Genomic DNA, 10,304 nt, shown 5'->3' with positions numbered 1-10,304 from the left:
CTATCAAATCGGTCTCCAGTCTAGGTGTAAATTACTTTGGTACGTGTTTCGATCTGAACTTACATTTTGGTACTTGTTTTGTCACGGAATTGCTAAAGAGAAAATTTGTTAAGATCTTTTAGTGTTGGTTAATGCCATGACAATTTTATTTGTAAGAGCATTCATAATGGTTTCTCTCACTCTATCCTATTTTATCATTTTAAAAAGTTATTTTATCAATTATACAAGATTATTTTATAATTTATCCAGCGTTTTAATTTTAATTTTATCATATTACACATTAAAATAATATATAATAAAAAAAATATTTCTAACTTTTCTCTCTAATCTCTGTTTCTCTCTCTCAACTACTCACCACAGTCACCACCACCACACCATCACCACCCACATCGATCTCCACCAAACCCATCACCAATCTGAGCAAACCCACAACTCCGACCACCAAACCCACCACCAACCACAACCACAAGAAGAAGCCACCACAGAGAAAAAAAAAGAAAAAAAAAAAGAAGCCTCCAAAAACCACCAACATCAACCACATCCACAAGAAACAACCACCACATAATCACCAAGAGAAAAAAAAAAAAAAAAAAAAAACGCAATATTGAAACCTAGAAACCCATTGCTGATCTCACCGATCTAGAAACCCACCACCGCCGATCTCACGAATATTGAAACCCACCACGTTGATCTCCACCTCGTCATTCCACCACGCCGATCAGCAAACCCATTACCCATGGCAACAAACCCAATACTAAAATCCACCAACCCATAACCAAAACCGACCCATGATTGAAACCCACTCACGACGGCAACTATAGAGAGAAATCCACTCACGACGGAAACCCACCTATGACTGAAATCCACCATCCCCCAACACCACCAACCCAGACCCGCGCCGCCACCACCGCCACATCAACGGAACTTTTATGCCACGCCTACCTCTGCCGCTACCACCACCACACGAGGTTTTGGGTTTAAGCAAATGGTGTTTCTGGTTTGAGGAGTAGAGAGGAAAAACAAGAACAAGGGAGAGAGAAGAGATGGAAGACGGAGAGAGAAAGAGAGAGAAAAGAATAAATTTATATGGAAGGAATAAAATATATTAAAAATTATACAATCTGAGCTACACTATAGCACAATTGTATTTTTTTTTTTTTTTTTTTTTGCAATAGTTACAGTTTACAACTTCTAATGGAGCAAGCAATTTGGGTCTGAATGGCAAAACAAGCTTACATTTGGGATTCCCACTGTCCGCTGCTGATTCTCTAATTATTGGGTTTTGATATTGTAATGTAAAAAGCAGTAACGAAGGCTAAAGGTTAAAGTTTTTGTTGAGTGTGAAAGAAAGACAAGCTCAGTCATGCAAAGGTCAAGCTCGGTCGTGCGAAGCTAAGGTCTCAATTGTGTGAGTTCTAGCTTGGTTGTACTTGTATGAGATTAAATAGAAACTCTCTGTATACTTGCGGTCAACTAAAACCCAGGGCCAGCTCAACGAATTTGGGGGCCTTAGGCGAAAGCTTTATACGGGGCCTTTAATTATATTTAATTATAAATTCATATATTTTTTTTCAATTAAAATTTATTTTTCTTGCTTTTTGAGAGGCAAAATAACTAATTAAATTTTTGCATTCAATTTCCGCTAACATTTTCTTTTCAATTGATAATATGACTAATCTACTTAATCTTTCTTGTGACATGGTTGATCTTAAATAGAATTTTATTAATTTTAATTTTGAAAAACTTCTTTTTGTGGAAGCAACTGTAACAGGCATAGTTAGTAATATTCTGTAAACATATTACAGAATATTACTAACTAGTAGACATTTGTAATTAAAAATTTTTTATGAATAAATGAAACACAATTTATAATAAAAAAATTACAATTTAACTAGAATAATATAAATTTAATGTTTAAAACAATTGAACCTGGTTTATCAAAAGCACAATTGCAGCTTTACTTAATATGATCACTTTACACTTTAAACCTGCACAAAAAAGTTAAAATTAATATTAATACAAAGTAAATTATTCTAATTTTATAATTTTGTTCTTAATACTTTTTTTTTTTTTTTTTTGTAGCAGTAAACCTTTCTTTTTTTAGCAAAATGTGTAGGACTCAACTTGATTGAATCCACTAAGAGTCTAAGACCAGCCTATTAGCAATATGTGTAGGACTCAACTTGATCCACTAAGACTAAGACCAGCCCACTATCCCTCCATGGCTCCATCCCACTAAATCTGATTTCTTAAAAAAAAAAAAAATAGGACTAGGATGATAGGATCACTGGATGATCAATACTTTAAAAAAACATGTAGAACTAGATCACTTTCATTGGATCTGATTTCTTAAAAAAAAAAAAAAACGTGTAAGACTAGAGAAGTCTAGAATCATACCAATACTTTAACTCTTTAAGTGGGTCCATTCGGACCATTAGATAGCCTTCTAGTTCTAGAGAAATCTAAAGAGTCAAACTTTAAGAGAACAAACAAAAAAGAGTAAAGAGAACCGTCTTCAAAAAAACCCAGCAGCAAATTCCATTTCAAAAAAAAAAAAAAAAAAAAACCAGCAGTAAACCATGAAGAAGATGAAAGAGGCAAAGGAAGAGAACAAAAACGAACCTGAAATGAAAATTTGTGAACACACCAAGTCTATTGCCAACACCAATTGATGAGTAACAAAGTAAGCCAACTAAAAAGAGTGGTTTTTTTAGAATCAAGATGGAGAGAGTGAATGTTTTTTTTCTTCTTTCTATTTTCTATTCTGCCTTTTCTTATTTGTCTCTTCTTCTTTTTTCTTTTTTTCAGCCTTTTGTAATATTTTCTTTTGCATTTTGTTACTTGTATATTGAGAAAATCAGAGAAAATCAATGTCTCTCTTTCTCTCCCTCCCTACATTTCAAGTAATAAACATGAGTTTTCTTAATGAAATGTGGTATAAAGGTTTGATCAGAGGATATTTGGATGCGATGATGTGAATAGCCTTCATGTCATTTCAGTTGAGAAACGAGCCTTACTTTTTTTTTTTTCTTTTTTTTTTTCCATATGAGAAAGCAATATTATATAATATAGTATCACTATTAGGGGCCCTCTTACAAGTGGGGCCTTAGGCAGTGGCCTAAATGGCCTATAGGTTCAGCCAGCCCTGCTAAAACCTTGTTATAGAAATTCGAAGATTTGCTCCAAGAGTCGGTTTTGTAACCACCTCTAGCCCAAACCCTACATATATAAAATCCTTATATCAACCTTATTCTTGTGAGAAGGAATATGACTATTGAAAAACAAAGAGACCATTCTTTGTCTTCCAAGTTCCAACCCTCTAAAATTGAATTTTTCTTGAGAGAATGCTTCTACCCAAACACTAAGATCATCTATTAATGAGTGTATTAACTATTAAGAGTGCAATTTGGAACCACAAACAACAAAAATCTTCAAGTGGTCTTGAGGTAAGAGAGATCGATTTTGCGGATGGCAATCACTTGCAACGTTGGATTACTATGAAGACATAGGCTGGATCAATAGTTGCAGTAAGAGCGAGGAGCTTAGATACAACGTCTTATTATTATTACTTGTACTAGAGGTCTTGTTAGTTGTTACTCTTGTAAGTTGGCTTGTATCACAACTTTTTTTTAGTAGATTTAAAGAGTTGGGCTAGGCTCCAAAGTGTTTCCCAAAATCCGGTACGTTTTCACTTCGTGAACGATTCCTCGTCTCATGTACGTGGTTGTTCATGTGATTGATTGATTACAACTTTGTTCATATATCATCTGAAATTGTCAATAATTATTGGACTATCAATTACAAGTTTAATCAAATTGGTAGTAACCGTACTTATTAGGAGTCTGAATGTGAATGTGAATTTTCAATTATTAAGACAACAGGATTATCATAATTTTATTTTATATATAAAGTTATCGTTGCCATTGGTTAGGATTGGATAGAACAATAATCAATGCAATGGAAGCTTGGAAGGTACATTCAAAATGAAGAAAGTTGATTCTCATCATTGTTCTTCTTTACATTTTCTATTAAGTTCGGTCCTTTTGTTTGGACCACATATAACTCAACCTTAATCACAATGGCATTATATTTAATTATTGAAAGAATCTCTTTTTGGCCGCTTTCACTATGCCTCCAGACTCCAGAGGATCGGTGGCTGTCAATTACATCAAACAATTTCCATTTTTGGAAGCTTTTGATATTTTCGCATACATGATATATATGCTTGGAACTTACACCCCCTTTGAGAAGAAAAATGAGTGGGATGAAAAAAAAATTTAATATTTTTTTGATTCTTTTATTTGGGAGTTTTAATAGAGGAAATTGAAAGATTATTCTTTTGATTGGAAATTTAAATAAAAGAGAATAAAATGGGTAGGAAGGAACACATATTCCTCTCTATTCACTCAAAATCTTAAATTTTTATTCTTTTCAAAATTTGGAAGAATTGAAGAGAATGAATTTAGATTTAATTAAATTTTGGCTAAAACTATCAAAATATGCTTATATATTCAACCGTTTATTTTAAAAAAGATGTCTAATTGAGTAATAGTAGTATTGACAAAAAATAATTTTATTCCTTTCTCTTTATATTTCTTCCAAATGAAGTTATTTACATCTCATTCCTTTCTATTCATTTATTTAAAAATATCCGAATAATGTGACTTAATTCCATTTCATTCATTTGTTTTCCATTTCTTTCCATTATATAAATATATTTCATTCATTTATGATTTACTCATTTCATTCAATTCCATCTTTTTATGAATTCCAAAGAAAATGTTAATCTAGTACTCTAGCTCGATTGGCTGGTGTTGAAATTCATTAGGGCAAAAAAACACTTTTTTCCCTTTATTTTTGCATTAGTTCATATTTTATCTCTTAAATGATAAAACCGAGCAAATAGAAAAATTTAGAAATAAATAGCAATTTTATAAACAAACTAGCCTCATCATGCGATGAGGCTTTTTTTTTTTTGTTTAGTGTCATAATTTTTCTTTTTTGTTTTGTTTTTTTTTCTTAAAATTTTGGATAAGTTTTTTTTTTTTTTTTTGAAGACATAAATTAGTAGGAAAGTGTCATATTTTGTAGGCATTCTAAACGGATTGGAGATATATTTTTACCGTATTATTCTCAAGTTTTTTCCCTATTAAACATAAGATTTAGAGGTATTTTTGAACCACATAAAAGTTCAGTCCAAAGAGAGGAATCCTCTTATAGACAGTATAGATAAAACATATCTCATTGCTAATATTCATGCATTACGATGAGGGTTATGATGGATTCTGAGGAGACTAAAGAATTGTTCAATTTAACCTGAACGCTTCTCCATTGAGGATCTATTTGCTTTTTTCTCCTCCGAAAATATCCAAGTCATATACTAACTAACCGTAAATAAGAACCCCCTATTCTCCAACTCTTTCCTTTCCTCCTTTCCAAGGGTAGCACAAAACCACATTTCTAAAGTAATTGCTATTAATTAAGAATGTCACGTATACATAAAAATATTACTTATAAATTTTGATTTAACTTTGGAACTTTAGTAATAAAGTTTCACTGTATATATAGAGAGAGAAGGTTTTCTCATAGAGTAACCACAATGTGTAAGATATAACTTTTATACTACTGCATATGTTTATTAAAGTCTAATAATGTTAGGTTTAGGGCATAAAGTATATTGAGTATAAATGAGTGATTTTGAATGGTAATAAACTCTTTTTTTTTTTTATACAAGATATAATTTCTACTTTATTCTAATTTAAGTGTATATATGTGTGAAGCTCTCTCTTTAAAATTTGAACGCCGGCCCTTGTCCCCACCTCACAAGCATTTATACTTGTGGAGTGACCACCGCACCAAGGGTGCGTGGTGGTGGTAATAAACTCTTAAGAATGAATGAGATACAACATAAGTAATTAATATAACATAGTAAAATCAAACTTATAAGCTTAAAGCTTTTATTAAAATAGCTTTCTAAATTTTTTTTAAGAGTCTAAAATGTTGTATTAAACCCTTAGAAGGAGACTCTTGGGTGTTATTTCCCTAACAAAATAAATAATATACATTATTTCTCATCATTATACTAAGCAAAATTCTAATTGTTTATTTTTTTGAAATATATATTTTTCTTTCAAGGAAGATATGTAGCAACTTAGAAATTTATATTTCTGAATTCCATTTTCACTTAATATATATATATATATTTCTAATAGCTTGTCTATTTCTCTAATTGGAGAAAGCTTAGTTGCATTTGATTCTAGAGAGAGAAAGAGAGAGTTGCATTCTTAGATGGCAATACATTTCTTAATTTTGTATCAAACGTTCACAATAACAAGTTGTATTATAAGTAATTATTAGATGTTCTCGGAACATAGTGTTGTAATGCTCTTTCTTCTTACATTCATAATGGATTTCACTAATTAAAATTATGATGGGATTAACATGAATATTAGAAGAAAAAATACCACATCACTGTGTTCTAAAAATACCTAATAATTTCTCATTATATTAAACCCTTAGAAGGAGATTATCTTAGGTATTATCTCCTTAAAAAAGACCATATATACTATTCATTGTGTAAAGCGGACTCTCTTCTTTTATCTATTTTTGGAAAAATTATTTAGCTAGATAGCATATTAGGATTTTGGAAATCTATATATTTCTGATAACAAGTTTGTCCTCTCCAAAATTGAAACAAGGATGAGGTGCATGCTTGAATGACAAGAGGTATCTTAAGTTTGTATTGAACGCTCACTATGACACTCCCCTAGGTATTATGATATTATCACCTTAAAGATTAAACCATGTAAATTTTTTATCATCATTACCTGATTAGTTGACTTTCCCTTTTTCCTTGTTATTTTTTAAAACATATTTAGAGAATGACCACAAAACTATTAAGCATAATATTTTTATAAATGGTTTCCAAACATATACATATTATATTCAAACCCATACAATTAAGGAGACTATTCTGGGTGTTATCCCCCAACAAAGTAAACTATGGGTAGTTATTGGATACTCACATGATTCATCGTCATTTCCACAATTACAATACGGATGAGGTGCTTGCTTGGAACAAAGCAGTAGATCGATAAATGGCTAAATTTCCTGCCATGATTAAAACAATGCTCTTTTTTTCTTTTCTTTTATTTATTTATTTATTTTTTATTTTTTATAAACAACCTTCCATTCATTAACCAACAAAAACAGCGGCATCTCCCTTACAAATAGCCTCGATAGAGGGGGGGAGAGTACCTTTAAAGAAACAGAAATCTAAACAGAAATTCAATGACAATTTAGCTGCAGCATGAGCAACTGAATTGCCTGATCTCCGGACCCAACTAAACTTAACTGAATCAAAAGCATTAACTAAACAGCGAATGTTACTAACAGTGTTGCAAGAGAGCCAATCTGGGATAGCATCAGCACTTGTCAAGGCATCAGTACAATTCTTCGCATTCCCTTCAAAGATTACATTCTTCCATCCTTTCTTGATCGCAAGTTGCACAGCCCAATAGAGAGCCTCTGCTTCAGCTTGTGCCAGGGGGCAGGCGAGATGAATTTTTCCCCAAAGAGACAATACCTCACCCAGCTGGTCCCGAGCAACTACAGCAAAAGCTAATCTATGGTTATTCAAAGCGGCATCCACATTGAGCTTGATCCAACCTTGTGGTGGTGGGTTCCATCTGTAGGAAACATGCTCCATGGGCGTACTCATATCAGGAGTGAAAACCTTGACAATCTCAAAGAATCTTGAGTGAATATTTCGTTTAGCACTCATTACATCAACCATTACACTACAGAATTGCTTGAGATTTCTAGACCTCCATATCTCATCAATGACTAAGGCCATGTTGAGGGACACAGTCCACTGGTCCTGAACTGAAATCGGAGAAGCAGGTGGCTCCATAATAAGCTTGGTGATTGAAGAGGATAAAGTATGAGACGGATCTCTCTTCATAAAGCACGATAGAGCAGTGTTGACATGAGGAGGGTCGACGGGTCAATGCTACAAGAACACGTAGTGGACGGTTGTAACATTTGGTCTCCGTCGGTATTGATTAGGCTTCATGGATTCTTAATCGGAATCAATTTGCATCTCGCGATAAGTTTGACATGGCTTTGCTTGATCTCCACACAAGCGTGAATAAAGGGAGTTCTTGCGTTACACGTTTGACCATAATCAAAAGACTCCTATATGGAAAAGAACTCTATAAAGAATGCAGAATCGAAAGAAGTGTTGTCCTAAAAGGAAAGGGTTTCCTGGCCAAGGCATGGATGATAACCCTATACCAATATAAATACCCCAAACCCTCGTAAATCAAGGTATGCATAATTAACTCGACTCTAGCACTCTAGGGTTATGAAAAGACTCTAACTTGACCTTCGGAGGGTTTTTGGCTGGCACCACACCGGTGCTCTCTGTTAGGTCTTCTCTTTTCTTTTTGCAGGTGTTGTCTCAATTTGGGAGTGCTTGCAGCTTACTGGTGACTTTTTCGGCTTTATCAGTGATGTCTGCCGGTGTGATGATAGAAGCTGGATCAATACTTAGACCCCAGCATGCAGCTGTCCATAGAGCTCTGGCGAAAGGACATTCAAAGAAAATATGGGTACAGGTTTCCACCGGCGCATTGCACAAAGAGCAAGATGGGTCTATATAAGGCAGCCTTACTTGCAGGTTCTCTTTAGTAGGGATAGCATTGACACCAATTCTCCAAATAAGAATTTTGAGTCTTTCCTAGAATTTGGCTTTCCACAGCTTTAACCAGAAAGCTTGGGGTTGAGACTCTCTTACCGGACATGCGAATGCAACCTTGTGGACTGATTTGACAGAAAATCTTCCTTTTGAATTCAGAATCCAAATAAGCCTATCTTGCTTTGGATTATGAGGGATTGGGATGGAGAGTATAGCATTTGCATCAACCGAGGTGAAAAGCACATTAACCTATTCTCTGATCCATGATCTGGTTGAAGAATCAATGAGGTCAGAGGCCTTGATAGCAATCTGTTTGTACTCATCCACTCTAGGTTGAGGTCTGAAGTCTACAATCCCAGGCACCCATGGGTCATTCCACACATCAATAGACCTCCCATCTCCCAGGAGGAAGCATGCCCCTTTCACTAATAATTTTTTGGCCTCATCAATAGCTCTCCAAGTAGGGGAACCTGCCTTCACAGGTTCTTCAGAAATCCAGCCATTGTCGACTTTGTATTTTGTTCTAAGCACCTCCATACATAGGCTTTACTTACTTGAAGCTACCATCCAGGCCAGTTTAGCTAGTAGCGCAGAATTCATCTCCTTCGCCTTTTTAAAACCAAGACCCTCCTATTTTTTGGGCTAACACAACTTGTCCCAAGCAATCCATGCAATGAATCTGTTGTTTCTATCCTTGGGTTTCCACCAAAATCTCCTTGAAAGGGCATCCATCCTGTTGCAAATCTTGGCTGGTACATTAAACGCCGATAAAGTGTAGTTGGGGATGGCTTGGGTGACTAAATTAATGAGCGTACATCTTCCCGCCCATGAAAGGCAGTGGCTTCACCAACCTGTCAACTTAGACTCCAGCTTTTCTTCAAGAAATTTGAAGTCTTTTGATGGGGATCTGGACAGAAACAGAGGTGCACCCAGATATATAGCGTCTTTCTTGAGTTTTTTCATATGGAGATGTTGTTTGATGACTCTTCTTATACTAGCTGAAGTGTGTTTAGAGAAAAAGATACCATATTTCAATCTGTTAATACACTGACCAGACCAGTTACAGTACCTGTCAAGGCACCTAGATAGACCACGAGCATCGTTCCTAGTAGCTTTTGAAAAGAGAACAATATCATCCACGTACATTACGTGAGTCAAAGCAGGGTTTCTAACACTAGCTTTTACGCCGCTGATATTACACGACAAAAGTTCTCTATCCAGCATTCTAGAAAGGACCTCCTGGCCTAAGATGAATAGGTAAGGGAAAAGAGGGTCACCTTGCCTCAGCCCTCTACTAGGTTTAAACTGATCTGATTTACCTCCATTAACAAGCAGCTCATAAGAAACAGAAGATATGCATTCCATAGTCCAACTAACAAAAGTGTTGTTAAAGCCCAGGTTGGTGAGTACCGCTTTGATAAAGTCCCAGTTAACTCTGTCATAGGCTTTTTGGAGGTCCAGCTTGATAGCCATGAAGCAAGTTTTTACTTTTCTCGTCTTAAAACTGTGAAGAAGCTCATGAAACACCATTTGGTTTTCTGCTATCCACCTCCCTAGAATGAATGCCAATTGGCATGGGGAGATAATTTTATGTAACAGAGGTCTG

General features: G+C 34.8%; 1 protein-coding gene across 1 annotated transcript; it reads right to left on the bottom strand.

The window, feature by feature from the left end:
• Positions 1-1,914: 1,914 nt before the first annotated feature.
• Positions 1,915-7,912, bottom strand: LOC142639892 (uncharacterized). Its single transcript, XM_075814022.1, has 2 exons — positions 7,258-7,912; positions 1,915-1,988 (listed from the first exon to the last, which is right to left on the bottom strand). Exons 1-2 carry the CDS (start codon positions 7,910-7,912, stop codon positions 1,915-1,917), a joined length of 729 nt encoding a protein of 242 aa, XP_075670137.1.
• Between the last annotated feature and the right edge of the window lie 2,392 nt (positions 7,913-10,304).

The sequence above is a fragment of the Castanea sativa genome, chromosome 6, assembly GCF_040712315.1.
Source record: "Castanea sativa cultivar Marrone di Chiusa Pesio chromosome 6, ASM4071231v1".
NCBI classification, from domain to species: Eukaryota; Viridiplantae; Streptophyta; class Magnoliopsida; order Fagales; family Fagaceae; genus Castanea; species Castanea sativa.
The sequence above is the reverse complement of the archived record's forward strand: the minus strand, read 5'-3'. Positions and strand labels throughout refer to the sequence as shown.

Coding starts and splice junctions, on each gene's coding strand:
- LOC142639892 (XM_075814022.1), bottom strand. CDS start 7,912: ATGGAGCCACCTGCTTCTCCGATTTCAGTTCAGGACCAGTGGACTGTG. Junction 1,989..7,257: donor AGATTTCTGTTTCTTTAAAG/GTACTCTCCCCC, acceptor TTTTTTGTGCAG/GTTTAAAGTGTAAAGTGATC.